Source organism: Drosophila tropicalis, unplaced genomic scaffold (genome assembly GCF_018151085.1).
Source record: "Drosophila tropicalis isolate 14030-0801.00 unplaced genomic scaffold, ASM1815108v1 contig_859, whole genome shotgun sequence".
In the NCBI taxonomy this organism is placed as follows: domain Eukaryota; kingdom Metazoa; phylum Arthropoda; class Insecta; order Diptera; family Drosophilidae; genus Drosophila; species Drosophila tropicalis.
In genome coordinates this window covers 7,147,160-7,163,178 of record NW_027173353.1, presented here as the reverse complement: position 1 = coordinate 7,163,178, position 16,019 = coordinate 7,147,160, and the positions used below count along the sequence as shown (strand labels likewise).

General features: G+C 40.2%; 5 protein-coding genes across 5 annotated transcripts; 2 read left to right on the top strand and 3 right to left on the bottom strand.

The window, feature by feature from the left end:
* Nucleotides 1-856: 856 nt before the first annotated feature.
* LOC137581825 (acyl-CoA Delta-9 desaturase) lies at nucleotides 857-6,502 on the top strand. The gene is made up of 5 exons (XM_068296179.1): nucleotides 857-1,256; nucleotides 4,368-4,674; nucleotides 4,734-5,070; nucleotides 5,130-5,476; nucleotides 5,540-6,502. Exons 1-5 carry the CDS (start codon nucleotides 1,254-1,256, stop codon nucleotides 5,794-5,796), a joined length of 1,251 nt encoding a protein of 416 aa, XP_068152280.1. The 5' UTR covers nucleotides 857-1,253; the 3' UTR covers nucleotides 5,797-6,502.
* A 572-nt stretch (nucleotides 6,503-7,074) lies between these two features.
* LOC137582177 (uncharacterized) lies at nucleotides 7,075-8,096 on the bottom strand. The gene is made up of 2 exons (XM_068296629.1): nucleotides 7,586-8,096; nucleotides 7,075-7,526 (listed from the first exon to the last, which is right to left on the bottom strand). Exons 1-2 carry the CDS (start codon nucleotides 8,094-8,096, stop codon nucleotides 7,075-7,077), a joined length of 963 nt encoding a protein of 320 aa, XP_068152730.1.
* Nucleotides 8,097-9,533: 1,437 nt separating this feature from the next.
* apn (apnoia) lies at nucleotides 9,534-10,067 on the bottom strand. Its single transcript, XM_068297979.1, has 2 exons — nucleotides 9,912-10,067; nucleotides 9,534-9,853 (listed from the first exon to the last, which is right to left on the bottom strand). The coding sequence occupies exons 1-2, from the start codon at nucleotides 10,024-10,026 to the stop codon at nucleotides 9,561-9,563; spliced, it is 408 nt and encodes a 135-aa protein (XP_068154080.1). The 5' UTR covers nucleotides 10,027-10,067; the 3' UTR covers nucleotides 9,534-9,560.
* A 2,482-nt stretch (nucleotides 10,068-12,549) lies between these two features.
* Osi22 (Osiris 22) lies at nucleotides 12,550-13,634 on the top strand. Its single transcript, XM_068298114.1, has 2 exons — nucleotides 12,550-13,240; nucleotides 13,306-13,634. The coding sequence occupies exons 1-2, from the start codon at nucleotides 12,550-12,552 to the stop codon at nucleotides 13,632-13,634; spliced, it is 1,020 nt and encodes a 339-aa protein (XP_068154215.1).
* A 409-nt stretch (nucleotides 13,635-14,043) lies between these two features.
* wntD (wnt inhibitor of Dorsal) lies at nucleotides 14,044-15,128 on the bottom strand. The gene has a single exon (XM_068296889.1). The coding sequence runs from the start codon at nucleotides 14,971-14,973 to the stop codon at nucleotides 14,044-14,046; it is 930 nt and encodes a 309-aa protein (XP_068152990.1). The 5' UTR covers nucleotides 14,974-15,128.
* Between the last annotated feature and the right edge of the window lie 891 nt (nucleotides 15,129-16,019).

Here is a 16,019-nt window from a genome sequence, read left to right as displayed (position 1 = left end):
ATTTTTGTTATTTTTTTCCATGTTCGCACAAATATTTAGGCGGACTAAACAATAATTAAGTTGCGGTCATGAAAAAGCCATTTAGAACTGTGACCAGCAAAGAGTTGCTCAGATCAGGGTGAATCTGTTCGTATAGCATGTTATGTCACTTAAGTTTTAAGTCTCTTTTGTTTTGTTTTGGCGCATATATATATATGCATATTCATAATCGCAAGGCTAAAAACTGGCTAACTGGCTGGCTGTCTGACATATCTAGCATTATATATGGCCCAGATCAATATTGAATTATATTTTAAGAACATTATATAACATAAGCAACAAGTTTTTGGAATATGCTAAAAACATATTCAATTGTCTGCCAGACATTTTGAAATTCACAACAGATGATGACATGAACATGGACAAGGTGCTCAACTTGACCGATTCTTGGCAAACGCTTGACCTGCTCGACGACCCCACCATACAGAGAGAGAGTGAGAGAAAAAGACCTGTCTACGTGATGTTGAAATTAAAGGCAGAGAGCACGAGATCGCTTGGGTACTTCCCCTTGCCCACAAAACAGCTAATAACAAAAGTGTAAGTGACTTTTGTAGGTATCCTCATCAAATATACACACACACACACACACACACACACAAACACATTATCGTCTATCGTTGGAGCCACGCGCCTCATTTGATTAACAAGCGACCCCGGCCCCAAGCCCCTGGCCCCGTCTTAGCGATCGTCTTGGCTTAAGAATCGGCAAAAAAAGAAAAAACAAAAAACAAAAACAAATTCCGAGGCGACCGAGAGCAACGACGATGGCTTTTAAATTCGCTGTCGGCAAACTTTGGAAGCACACTGTGTCGCTCTTTCCCGCTCAGACAAGCCGACAATTCGTCTAACAATCGTCTCTGTGCGAATTCTTTCAACTAGGCGCTTAAAAAGCACTGCGACTCGTTCCGTAACTTCATAAGCCGTGCATTCATCGCGCCTCGTGGACGTGCCCGTGTGGTGTTTAGTGTGTGTATGTGTTTAACTAAAGAGACCCAAAAAGCCGGAGTAGTATCCTTCAAAAAGGATACAAAATAACGAACTTTTATCTGTGCGACACAAAACTTATGTGTTCTTTCGGTGCATCAATTCAATTCGTCTGGTGATCACTTGGATAACGATTCTATCCTGTAAAACGAAAAAAAATCTACAAAAGACAATAACTATTAACCAAAAAAGGAAACATTTAATTGGATTTCCAAAAAAACAACAATTTAATGGTGAGTAAAAATTTAGTGAAAATCTTCAAGGAAAGGAAATAGAACATAGATATAATTTCTTAGAAGTTCTTGAAACTCATTTTAATATTGCGGAAGTCATTTCGAGGCTATCATAAAAGTTTGACCACAGCACAAAATCGAAACATTTCAACCAAATTAATAATAACAAAACAAAACAACAACCACAAAAACCATTAGGCACCCATAATAAATGTTCGATGAACGACAAGCGTCAGAGGCACTTCAGAATCGTTTGATTTTCTAGTGATTCACCTGAAACCCAAACCCAGAGCAAAACTATGGTTCGTTGCTAACGCAAATCAACAAAAAGATATAAGAATCAAACCTGTGGCCACTCACGTATTTCACATAATAAATATAAAATTATGCTAGCCTTAAATATCACTATGGAATCTCTGTCCATAGAAATCTCTAGGGTTTTTTGGCGATGACGAAATCCCAAAGGAGACACTATCATCATTATGATCATTTTGTATGGCCATTGCCAACTTTTGTTTTGTTCTCTCTCTCTCTCTATTCAATCTGAATGTGATATGGTATCTGATTCTGATTTGTGAATCTTTCTGAATCTCTTCTTTATCGACGAACGCGCTAATTTCGAATGCGAAAAAAGTTATCGTGCATGTCTACATACAATATGAACACACCAATAATGAATATTGATGCCTCACCACGCACTACTGTGCTGTTGCTATAGACATATGTACATACTGTCGTCCATTTGTCCGTCCGTCTGGTCTGTATCCATATGCATACAATATCGAATTGTGGCCAGACCAAAGTCACGTTCCCCATCCCCAGTCGGAAGATTGATTTTATTATGCGCCAGGCATCGCGTATTTGCGTGCGAGCTGCTCGAATCGATCAATGGAAGCTCTGGTCGTTGGTATCAATCACAGCGGCATTAGATTTGAGTCAGGTTTAAATAAATCTTCTTCTTCTCTTTTCATTCTATTGTTCTAACTACACACATTGCATAGTTAGTTCGATTTGTGACGTGCTGATTATCCAGCCAAAGGCAAAGTTCGTTCTAAAGAGATGCTAGAAAACCAGAATCTGAATCAAAATCATAAACAGAATCAATATCACAAACTGGCCACGAGGTTGTCTATAGAATAGAATAGAGAACCTTGATTCGGCTTCTCAGAATTTTTAGTTAAACAAAAGCAAAATTTTGGAATATTTTTGTGGTTATTTAACTATGCTAATAATCCGGTAAGAATGATTGACTGAATGTTATGCCTCATCGTATCTAAAATTAAATAGAGTTCTTGACTTCTCAAAAAACTAGTTTCTAGCCACCGTGTGGCTGATGTGGTTCGTGTGCCATCAAAGCAAAAAAAAAACTATAAAAAACATAAACTAAGAACCACGCACAACTCACCAGAATTGTAGATACTTTCTATTGCATATTGAGTATGGATTGAATGGCATTCAACTTTGGAGTTTGTGACTTTTGTTTTGAATGCAACCTCATATCTATCTATGTATGCAATTTATGTGCACTAGTTTAGAGCATGGGCGGATCTAGAAAGCATTTTTGGGGGGTGTCCGAAGAATGAATTATGATTTTCTGTTAACATTTTCATTGTCATTGTCAGAGTTCATCAAAATTGCCAGATAACTTTGAAGATTCTCTAAATTGTCGTAAAGAAAAGCGAACGAATTAAAAAAAGGATTCAAAAAACTGGCAGACTCCTTTCCAAGGGGAACCGTTAAAGTTTAAAGGTGAAGGATATAAGATATAGGATTGTAAACAGAATATTCAATCACGTCCTCAATAGAAATAACAACAACATACAACATGAATTTGTTTATGCTTAGCTTAAAGAACTCTTTTTGAGGTGAATAATACCTGGAAATCACTAGAATTATATATATATATATATATATTGTTGAAAGAGCTAACATCTCATGACATTGAACCAAAGCCAAGTTAATGACTTGAAATCTGTTGGAGCAAAACTTGCCTTTTCAGCCAATAAGAACAATTTTGTTTATACCAATAAATAACATGCATATGTTATGAGGTCAACCGGTTGCTGATTGTCGATTGCCGATTGCCGATTCTAAAGTAGCGAAGAGTCAGTCTAGTAGTTGTGGGAAACCTGTTGCCAGGCCAAAAACATTCAACTAAAGTTTGAAGTCAATGTCATTGAAGAGTCGTTGTAATTGATGTTTGGTGGTTGCATGCACATATATGCAATTATCTGCATCTGCAGTATATGGCTAGAATCCACAAATCACGATTTTCCAAGTGGCCATTTTAGTTAACCAAGTGTTTGACAAAACTTATCCATCTATGTTTAAATCGCTCTTGTTTGAGGCTGACTAAGCAAATGATGATATCCAAATCGATAAGGTATAATCATTAATCAAATAAAAGTAATCACAAATGTCTATGATTCAAATTGGAATATACTAGGCGTATGCGCAATATGTTTGTGCAAGTTGAGTAATTAGCATTTTCATTCATTATCAATAATTTATTTGTCATTAAATTTGTTGTACTCATTTTCAGTTTTAATTTTGAATAGGAAGACTTGTAAAATGCAAAACAGTTTAATATGCAAAGAGAAAAACATAAATTCAAAAAAAATATATATATATTATCGATTGCCTCTTTGATTGTTGTTGTTTCTGTTTTGTGTTTCTTTTTTTTTCGTTTGTTTTTCGTTTCTTTGAATTTGGCTTTTCGAATTTAACTTCCTGTTTGCTATCTTTGTATCAGTTTTGAGTATCATTCAAATAGCCGAAGGTCGCCGTTGTTTTAGCTTAAGTTGTTCTGGCATCAATCTGGTAGCAGTCACCTCGAGTTGGTCCATAATTAGCTGTGCAGCTGGGCCTGGGATGATGAGTGTGATGCCTTTTATGAGGAAAGCTAGAAGGAGCCTGTTAAGCATACGAAATGAGGTGTACACACACACACACACACCCATACATAATTTGCATCATCTCTCAAGGAAGGGGGGAAGACAAAGACCTGCCAGTGACAGGCCATAAATCAGGAAATAAGCTATGGGAATGTCAATATAGAGAGGCGTTTGACTTGAGTTCAATTGACTTTAAAAACACTTTGGCATTTTGCAGATGACACCCAATTTAATAGGCAGTACCTTTATATTGGCTGAAACGGCAATTGCCGATGGTAACAACAATAAGATGGCCGCTCCCGCCTCCGCCTCTGGCCCGTCAGCAGTGGTAAAATCGTCAACGGCCAAGAGCAAGGAGTCCTCGGTGGCCAAGGCCACTGAAACAAAGGTATCACCAGCTGTTAAACCCTATGAAATGGAAATTGTCTGGCATAATGTTGTCCTCTTCATCATTCTCCACTCGATGGCTATATATGGAGGATATCTGATCTATGCCGAAAGCGCGTATCTGGAGATCGTGCCCAGTAAGTAAAATATAAAGATTGTGAAATTTCTTATACTTATTCCTATTGTCTTTATGTAGTTTATATAACCATGTTTTTGGGCGGATTGGGCATTACGGCTGGAGTGCATCGTCTTTGGTCGCACAAGGCTTACAAGGCAAAGTTGCCATTGCGCATCTTCCTCATGCTGTGCCAATCGTTAGCCTTCCAGAACAGCATTTGGGAATGGACACGCGATCATCGTGTGCATCACAAGTTTGTCGACACACATGCCGATCCTCATAACTCGCGTCGTGGCTTCTTCTTTGCCCACATGGGTTGGCTGATGTGCAAGAAGCATCCCGATGTGACCAGCAAGGGAAAACAAATCGATATGAGTGACATTGAACAGGATCCCGTGGTTATGTTCCAAAAGAAGTGAGTCTCCTCAATCGTCTTCTAAAATTCGAAATTTTATGGTTCATTTTTGCCTTTAGATTCTACTTTATTATTATGCCAATTTGCTGCTTTGTTCTGCCCATGTTGTTCCCATACTATTGCATGGGCACATCGCTGCGCGTCTGCTTCTTCACCTGCTCCATTCTGCGTTATACCTTCTCATTGCACGGCACTTGGTTGGTCAACAGTGCGGCCCATTTCTATGGGATGAAGCCCTACGATGTCAACATCAGTTCGGTGAACACTAAACTCGTGTCGACCATCACCTTCGGCGAGGGATGGCATAACTATCACCATGTCTTCCCCTGGGACTACAAAGCAGCTGAATTGGGCACTTATGGCTACAACTGGACCACAGCTTTCATTGATGTGATGGCAAAGATTGGTAAGTTTTCCGCTACTGCTTCGGTTACTTCTTTGGTATACTAACTTTGCGGTGGTTTTGTAGGTCAAGCCTACGATCTGAAGTTCGTGTCGAAGGACATGGTTCACAAGCGTGTCCTGCGTACAGGAGATGGCTCACATATTGCTGCTCTCATCGATGCCAATAACAATGATACAGCTCCCTCTAACGAATTGGTTGCCCATCTGGACCATGATCTGGAGGAGACTGCCGTTTGGGGCTGGGATGACAAGGACATTAGCGAAGAGGATCGCCAGGGTGCTTCAATTGTAAACAGTGAGCTCGAATGCAAACAGGATTAGGGTGTTGTCTGCGTCCTAGAGCGCAGTTTACTTATCTTACAAAATCGAAAGAAACATAAACACAAATCGGGACTGCAGTATTTATATTAATTGCTTATACACTCCAAAACAAAACCCAAATCAAAAACAAAACGGTGTCTGTTGAATACAAAAACTTATCCCCCTTATTTCGAAGGAGGGGAAGGAGGAGTCGAGTCCCTGTCGACTGTTTAAGCGCATGCCAGAACGATAAATGGCATGGCAAAATCAAAAAAGTTATATCAAATAATGGCTTCAATTCCAAATAAAAAACTATTCGAGATTAGTCAAAGAGTTTGCAACAAAAAACAAAACGTAAAAAAAAACAAGTAAATTTTCACCACAGCAAAATCAAATAGAAAACTATATCTTTATCTTAATTATAAAAAAAAAATAATGTTTTCCAATATAAATTGCCCATATCGCTCAGTTTACTGAGCCATATATGCAACTATATATACATATATATATATATATATATGTATGTGAATGTATGTCTACGCAAGAGGTTCTAGTTTTAAGTGTACTTACTAAGGTCTATTTTAAGCATCGACTCTTTTTATGTGTGTAAATTTTTTGTTAGTTATACTATATAGGCACAAAAGCTCTCCTATTGTAAATTTTCTTAAAACAAAACAAAAAACAATTGTTAAAAATACAAACAAAAAAATCTAAAAAACATCTAAAAGCTTGAGTTTTTGTCTTTTATAATGGAGAGATTAATTTAAAAGATCTCTACAGCGACTTTAATAAATCCTTTTACCATATGGATTATCTCATTACCAAGCAACGATAATTTTAATGTTAAAATATAATATAAAAAAAGGTTCAAAGATTCAGCTCTTAATATTCCTGAAGACTTTAAAACCTGTAAATGGTCTTCTAAACCTGACTGGAACCACTCTCTTGATGTTCCCTTTAGGCCATGCTTACTCGGCTTCATCTTTTGCCAGATAAGTTTAAAGAAAACAACTATAATTGGTCTTAAAGTAAATGTTTTTTGAAAACCAAAATATTAATAGCAACCAAATGAATGACTAAATTTCTATTTCATTAGTATTGTAATTATTAACGCTGAATTCGATTTACTTTGTGTTGGAGTATAATTAAAACATTGGAATCTAAACACGTAGATGAAAGCTCTACGAGTTGCTTAGCGAAAATTTACAAAAATGTTTATTGATAGTGTGGAAACTGAAGCCAATGACAGTCTTTATTGAGTATAGTGGTTATTCAGTATAGATGGAACTAATGCTAGGGCTAACTATAGCTAATATGTTGCTCATCCTGGTTATTGGCCTGGGTTCGAGCCGCATAGAGCAGAGCGGCCATGAAAGCGCCATTGTTCATCAGAAGGGACAATATGGTGGCCATTTTTAGAGCCGGCAAAATAAATGGCAAAAGGCTGCCCAACAATATAACTGGTAGCACCAGAATTGGTACAGCCATCTGTAGCATGGTCACCTTGTAGTTGTTCTTTTTATGTTTCCGTTTGCCCAATAATCCACCACTGCCACCTCCAGCACCGCCATCACCTACGCCAGAGCCTCCAGCCAAGCCCTGCTGTTTGGAGTCGCCTTCTGCTTCGGGTTCGTATGTCTCGACGCTGCCACTGCTGCCACCAACTCCACCCATGGGTGGAAGATTCATTAGACTCAACTGGAGGTCATCGGATTCGCGTCGTCGGGCACGACCCATTCGAGTTTTGATGTCTGTGAGTGAAAAAATAAGGTTTATTTACTGAGATCCCTCCGGAGAATCGTTTCCTTACTCTTCTTTAGGGTAAACTTTAACTTATTCTCCTTGCTGGGTATAACTTTCAAAAGCATTCCGGGTAAAATGTTCAACTTAAGATCCCGATGCTTGAAGAAGCGCTGAAAGTTTTGCACTAAACGCTGATTTAGCTCCTTCTCGGTCATTTTTTGATACTTGTCCGAAACGAGGCTGCCCAATTGAGTTTCCTCGCCAAAGAACTGATCGAGAAAGTCCTTGGTCAGATTGGCTGTGTGTGGCATATGCTTCCGTTCCTCCATTTTCTGGAGCACATAGAGTTTTGTGCAGCGCAACATGCTTGTATCCCGCAAACACTCATACACTCGCATGGGAATTGACGCCCTAAAGTATGGCACACTATTTGACAGATGGGCACGAGCTTCATCTTGGTTCATGTCTTGGCTAAGTGGCCCTGCCTCTGCTTCTTGCTGCTCCTGAGCCTGAGCCTGGCCTGAAACGAGACATATGCCTAGCCCGAACAGGACCGGCACGGTAAAATGGACGAGCATATCGATTTGACTAACGAATCGTTATTAGCTGGACTCGACTCGACTGGACACAACTGCACTGCAGCAGCCACAGAGCTAAACTGAACGCTTGTCTAAGATCAGAGCATCGGCAATCCTTAGCTTGGCAGCCAACTAAACTCTGTCTACATGGCTACATCTATCGACCGCTTTCCTCTGGACAACTGGTTTCACTTGGCTTGGCAGAAACTGCTGCCACTACTTAGATTTAGTTTAGCAGGTCAAATAGTCGTTGTCGCTCTCTATTGGCCTGGCCCATTTCTCTAAATTATTTGCCTATTTCCATTTTTCTTTTCTGGTATTACCAAATTTTCGTATAGCTCACACCATCATAGATTATAAGCCAATGCTGTTGTGGATTATTCACTAGGCATTAGTAAGGCCTCTTATCTTTGCGTTGGTTTTTGGCATTTTATCGGACACTTCACAGCTGTCGCAGTCGCAGTTGATGGCAACTCAATTCTCCACTGGAACTGGAACACTTGTCTCGTATATCAGACAGGCGAACGATGTCAGCAAGTAAGAGTAACCCACACCACTTCCCCGCTATGCGTTAGAAATTTTTATGATCTGATAATGTTAGTGAGAATTTCTATTATCTATCTGCGTATATGAAATTTGAATATTTTCCCTGACCATCAACACACTTGAATCTGAATGGGAAATGGTCTTTATCTAATCGAGAAAACCCTTAACTCAAAGCAAGACAATTAGTTGGTACCAGAAACATTTAATTTAAGTGTATGTCATCTTCGTTGTCATGAGTTTTTGTTTTGATTAGCCAAGATTGCTAAATTGTCACAAAGTGGAACAATTGAAGCCGGATTCAAACTGCACGGGGTAATTAGCTAGTTAGTTGCCAAGTTATGGCCAGTTAAGATAGATGGCCAGCAAAGTGCTTTAGTTTAATCAAGTGAGAGTTTATCAATTAAAAGCCGACCATAATGAGGCATAGGAGTAGTTAGATTATAAATAGTGAAATCTATAGTAAAAGATACTTTTTTTCTTTGCTTTTTCATATTCGACTAAGTGTGACCCATTTTTGGCCAAAGAAGCAGACTTTCTTTACGTGCTGGGTGGGGGCGAGCACGTCTTTAAAGCTGGACGCCCAACACGACGGAAGAGCAACTGAAAAAGAACTGTAAATCGTTGCCTGATTGGCATACGAAATGAGACATCAAATTTCACTTTCCGTGATCAAGCCATTAAATGTTGAGACAGTCAACAATTCTTTTTTGGACAAAGTCTTTGCTTGTATTATATATTTGTATATTTCTTTTTGTTTTGTTTTGGTTTTAAATAAATAATTTAAACTAAACTTAAATTATTATTTGGTTGCATGCTCGCTGAGGTATAACTTGGCTTGCTACCAGCTCTTCCTCATCCATTTAAGATTCTATTCTGTTCTATTCTGTTCTGTTCTGTTTTGGGTGTTGATTGGCAGCTCTACCATTCCTTTTCCAGCCAAACGGGTTGCTGTGTATGGGAATGGGAGTAGACAACGGGAACGGGGGCGGGAACTGGGGCAGCAGCATAAGCAGCGGCAGCCTGAACGGGTAGAGCACGGGATAACATCTGTCCGATGGCCAGCACCAGCAAGATGACACCCACACCCAGACCCTTAATGGAGACAACAGTGAGAGCAGCCAGCAAGGTGGTAATCACCCCGACAACAAATGCTCCTGGCACCAGGGCAAAGCTAATGCGACGCAAAAAATGATGGCCAAATGTGCGGCTCTCTGTAATAGAAACAAAACAGTTAACAACGATTCCTACTTGACTTCAATTGCTACTGACCAGCCACATCGGAATCCGTTTCCGAATTATTACTGGCCTGCTGCTGGCACAGAACCATATCACACAAGAAACACAGGCACACAAGGGCTAGAGTTATTTTCTGAACAGCAGCCATTTCGATGGATTGATTAGTCCTTTTTGTTTGAGTTCGTTCGTAATCCGTTTTGGGGGCACTGCTCGGCTCCGGCACTTGCACACAATTGAATGGCTTACTCACAATGAACTTGGCTTTTATCGACATAGGGTCTTGAGTCTGGTTGGCTTGGGCGGGCGGCAACTACTTGAAATTCGTCAGCCGGACATAGCAATGTCGCACGAACGTGCACCAAAACAAGCAAATCGTGCCAGACCCAACGGTCAGCGATGCCGAATCTGACTGGCACCACGAATACGCATTTCACTGCCGCCCTTTAGGGGCATGTTTACCCATTTGGTGGCGTGAAGATAGACGGTGCTGCATAGGAACTTGCCTCGGACTCTTGGGCATTCTTTCACGACGCGTGCTCATATATTGAGGACAACAGTCAATTCGCTTTCATTTTTCGTTTTTCATCCACATGGCCATAACGATTAATCAGCTAATTAACAATAAGGTGCCGCATATTAATCTACAACCTTTCTTTTGATTTATTGCTTTTGTAACGACTTATCATTGATAAAATACCAATACATATGCATAAACTATAGGCCTCACCCACACAGCCTACATGCCTCTACCTTCACTTTCGATAATAGAGAGTGTAAAACTCTTGGATTATTACAACAACAAATTGCACAACATTTATAAACAAGAACCACTCTGAAATCAGACTGCTAAGTAATAAAAAATGAATAAAACAAGTGAACATTTTGAGAAAATAAACTATAAAAACCAGAGGACCGGGACTAACTTTGATCGCGCCGAAGTTTGTATACCCTTGCAAGGATATTTTGTTAATCTTTTCCTACCTATAGCCGTCAAAGTGGAAAATGTTCCATCTAATGGACGGCCTACAATCTTAGCATGCCAAATAACGAAGTTATTGACAAAAGTCACTGTTTTCGACCGATCGTTTCTATGGGAGCTACATATATCATATAGTCACCCGATCTTAATCAAATTTGGCAGAGTCGTTTAAAAGTGTAATAATATTAAATTTCACAACAATAGCTCTGAAAATAACGCAGTTATAAATAGTAGTTTGCGTTGATCCAGACGGGCGGACATGGCTATAGAACTCGTCTCGTCGTGCTGATCAAGAATATATATACTTTACATGGTCGGAAATGCTTACTTCTATGCGTTGCACACTTCTGACCAAAATAAATATACCCTTTTTGCAAGGGTATAAATATAACAAAGATTATCTAAAGCATTTGAAGCACCTAAAAAAAATTAGTTAAAAATCGTTCTTATTTAATAATATATATTTTACAAACATACAATTATTAAAAAACTCTTATTTCTTTTAAAAATTATCAAACTTTTAACTATTTGAGTTTTACATCTATAAAAAATATTTTAATTACAATTAGCTTATACAAATTTTCAAAAAAAATGATTTTGAAATTTGAAATTGCCAACTGTCTAATGAACAATCAATTGTATTAAACTAAAAATATTAAAGAATCTAAATATATAATATATAATTTTAAAATACAGATTATAATTTCTAAGTGCAATCCTTCAATGTCATTCTTGCTTAAAAATTAGAATACATTTGATCTGTTAAAAATCGAAAATGAAGAATGAAATTTCGAGATTTATTTTAACTCTCATGACATTAAATTATTGATATTTAACAATGTTGTAATAGGTTGAGAATTGAGAATGTTCCAATAAATATTTAACTGTTTATGCCCGGACTATCTTTGGAACATATGTACATATATGTATTTTATATGCGTAAAGTCCTTGGAATAATTTATGAGAAAGTAATTGAAGAAACCAAATATGCTAAGCGGATTTTTCGTACTCCTATCAATAGAATTTACTTTCTACTTTGGATTTTGGCGGGGGACAAAAAATACCCTCCTCCTCCTCCATAGACATGACGATGGACCAATTTTGTTAAACAACTTTCTCATGCTATGGCCGTCAGAGCTAATTGCCAGCGGCATTGGGCTAAAGAATGACGACAGCCACCGTTAGGAGTCTACTTAAACAATTCAATATTATTTATGGCTAAGCTAAGCGATAGTCGGAGGAGGAGACATGGCAGGAGGTATGGTGGCAATTACAGCTAAAAGAAATCAATGAGCGAGATCAGTGAGAAATTGCAGGCCTACTCTAGATATTTGCAACAGAGACACAACACACATTGGCTGGCAATTTAATTGAAGAGGATTCCGATTCAGCACAAGAATCGTGTTCTAGCCTCTGACTTGAGCAACTAGTTTGTTGTTGTTGTTTGGCTGGCAAGTGACACCGGCTGGCTAGCAGGCTAGTTGGCTAGTTGGCTGTGTTGTGGCTGCTGTGCCCGATTCCAATGGCAGAGAGTGGCACTTCTGGCTGGAGTCTGCTTTCTTCTGAGTTGATAAAATGCTTGGCGCAACGCGATCATGCCACATTTTGTGTCTGGCCATCGCAGCGTGCAGAAAGACTAAGACTAAGACTCTGATTTTAGCCAATCCAAGTGTTCAGTGATATGCAAACAAGATGAGTGGCTTGCTAAGATTTCTATTGTTCTACGCCCTGTGCACAATGCTAGCCAGTAGCCAGGATACAACCATTAGTGAGGAGATTGCCACCGAGGCGGCCCGCGGATTGGCCAGCAGTTACGAGCCTGAGGATAAGCAGGCATTGAAAAAGAATACGCAAATCTTCATGGGCATCTACAAGAACTACAAGAGTACATATTTGGGCAATAAGACGACCAGTGAGTACAAGAAGCGTCTACGGGATCGTGTTAGTGCTGTCCAAATGTCCAACAATGAGGCCAGTGCAACGGCAACTGAAATAGCAGAACCAGAGCAAGTGGAGGCCATTGCCGATGGACATGTTGATGCTCTGGCTCAGGAAATGCGTAACGATGCCAATGCCGAAGTCTTGTTGGAGGCACAAACCGAGACTCCCATTTATGATGACACTGAGGGTACTGCGGGCAAAAAGAGACGCAAGCGTAAGCGCAAATATCGCAACAACAATAAGAAACGCGATGAAGATTCCGAAGTCAATACAGAGCCAACTTTGGAGGAGGAGAATGAGAACGTGCAGCGGTATCAAGTGGGACCCGGCCTAAATGTCAGTCTGGACATGAGCAATGACATTGTCCATGTAAAACTGGATGGCGAGAATCTTAAAGAGATTGTTGCCGCCCGTTGGCTTAGCTTAGACAACAGCGAGGAAGGTGAGTTTAATCCGTGTCCCCTCCTTTCAATTCAATTATGTAACAAAATTCTTCAATTTATTTAGGCCGCGGGAAGAAGTACGATATGATAACCAAAGTTTTACCCCTATTCATCCTGCCTTTTCTTATCCAATCGGCAATTGTGCCATTTCTGGTGACGAAACTCAAATTGCTGCTAGTTAAGTCCATATTAGTGGGTAAATTGGCCATTTTCCTGCTCATCATTTCGGCCATCAAGAACAGCAACAAAATGGTCCAGAGCTATGAGGTGCCCTCCTATTGGGCTGGCGAACCGAGTCGGCGTTCTGAGCTGGCGGCAGCAGCTTCTTCGGCGGCAGCGGCTGCCTACAATGGCTATCGGGTGGAGGGCAAACCGACAACATGGATAAGCTAAATGGGTTGTTGTTTCACCCAAATTTTGTGGTTTCTTTAGTTGTATGGACTGTGCAATAAATCTATAGAAAAATTTCGTCTCTCAAGTCTTTTTTTTCAGTGAACAATTATAATCAAAATTCCAAGTAAATCAAATTTATATATTGATCTACTTTGATTTGTAGCGATTAGATAAAACCATCGACAATTTCACCTGCTCGTGTCCGGGTAAATAAATCTACCATGGGAAATACAAATTCACGGTCATAAGTTGTATATTTCTAATGATTGATATTTTATTGTTTTGTATTTTTTAGTTGGCAATAAATTAATAACAACTTAAGGTCTAAATAATAGATATAGATATAGAGGTAGATGTAGAGGGGCTCAACCAGCGCCCCCCATAAAGGGAAAGCACCTGCTGCTCCCTTCTAGTAGCAACTGTATTGTCGTTCCAATTGCACACAGACATCGCATTGGAGGCGGAATCCCCAGACTAGTTTGCAATTGCAACGTCGCTCCGTGCGAACGTGCTGGGTGCGTACGCGATAGCCACAAACCCGGCACAGTTGCTGGCAGGAGAGTCGCTCCTCGGCCGAACCGCTGTTATCCTTGGTGCAACGGCGTCCCCGTGTGCCGGACCAACGGCCTTTGGCCTCGGGCTCACAATAGTTGGGCGAGTCCTGCATATAGACCAGGGAGTCCAAGGGTATGTTTTGCCACATAATCTTTAGATTGCTGATTGTGGTATCCAATTGAATGGCATCGTCGTACATTTGTAGTAAATCCTGAGCCACATGCTCGAAGGGTTTCATCACTGATACGCATTGCTCCTCTAGGCATTTGCCTTGTGGACTCGATTTCTTGCAGCGGCATTCCTCCTCCAATGATTGCTTGAGTAGGGCACCAACTACACGTTGATTATGTGCAGCTGCACCCACTCCGAGGCCAAATCGTTTCTCGTATTGTTCCAGAGCCTTGGCCGGCTCATGGGCACAGGGTACGTTGAGGGCATTTTTGGTGCATCCACAGCCAGCAATCACACCATTTGCACAATCCTTGGTGAGTGTGTAAACAATGGCAGCCATGGAAATGGCAGCCACATAAACGTCCTCACGATCCAGCGGAATGACTCCAGATCCTGCATTGCTTCTCCTTTTCACGAAATCATTGCTCGGGCAGTTCCAACGTTGCCATTTAAAGTTCTCCTGGCAATGGGATAATGCCTGCTCCAAGCTAGTGCTGGTGATGGCCTCCCAGGAGAGGGGAGCCTGGAATTGTGTGTATTGATAATAGTTCATGGGCTCAACAATGGCCGCCGATGAGCTGGCAAAGCTCAAAAATATGTGTATAAAGAACATTCTGCTCTGATGTTATCTCTTGACTGTCGTTGACTCAACTGATTGCTGATTAGAGTCCTCGTCCAGGTTTTATACTCGGACGAGGGGCCGCCCGTCGGGATCTACCCGTGGGAAATACGAGACTGGACCGAAAAACCGGAAATTTATCTTTCCCACTTGGGACTTTTTTCTTTTTGTATACAAAAACTCCCAGCATCGAACAAATAACCCATCAGCCTAAGGCGGCGATGCAATTGCGGAGCAGCCCAATTTTATCCGGACTACCTGCCGAAGCCGAAGACTGACCGTTGTCTGAGCGGCCCGTGTCCAGTGTTTTAGATGCCTTTGGCCGAACGCCCAACTTTCCCACGCTTAAGCAGGTAGACATCATGCGGGGTTCGACGTGTTCATGAATGAACTCTGTGTCGATTCCATTCACACTTCAGGATTTTCCCAAACCGAGATGCACAATATCAACGTCCCGTGGTCCTCGGTCCGTCCGGGACTCGTTTCGGCCTGTCGTAATGGCAAGCCAATTATATAACAAAACATATGACAAATAAGTATCGGAGCAAAATGTTTTGTGTGGATATAATTTGGAAAATTAATTGCGCTTTGCGGTAAGCTGTTGTGAATACCCCAGTATGAAGTCGGAATTGTTGTTGGTATTTCCGGCAAGAAGTTAATACCGGGCTTAGGCCCAAAATGGTTAAAAGCAATATAGAGAGGATAATGCAGCAATATGATCTTTAATGTCACCATTTCATAAATCCTGTTGGAGTTTTATAAATAACAATAAAACAACTTTAAAATTTCATTAAAAAGTTGATTGTATTTATTAGTCTTAGTTTGGATTGAAGAAGGTGAAATACCAATTACAAGTCAAATAAAATTTGTAACGTGAGAGAGTTGAGGAGCAAATGATACTCCAAAGATACTTCGTGCTGGCCCATATCATAGAATATATTTCATGTTCAATATGTTCAATTAAAACACAATTCCTTAATGGCATCTGAACAATAACGATATAAACATTATCGGAATAAAGTCAACATCATGTTGATTTC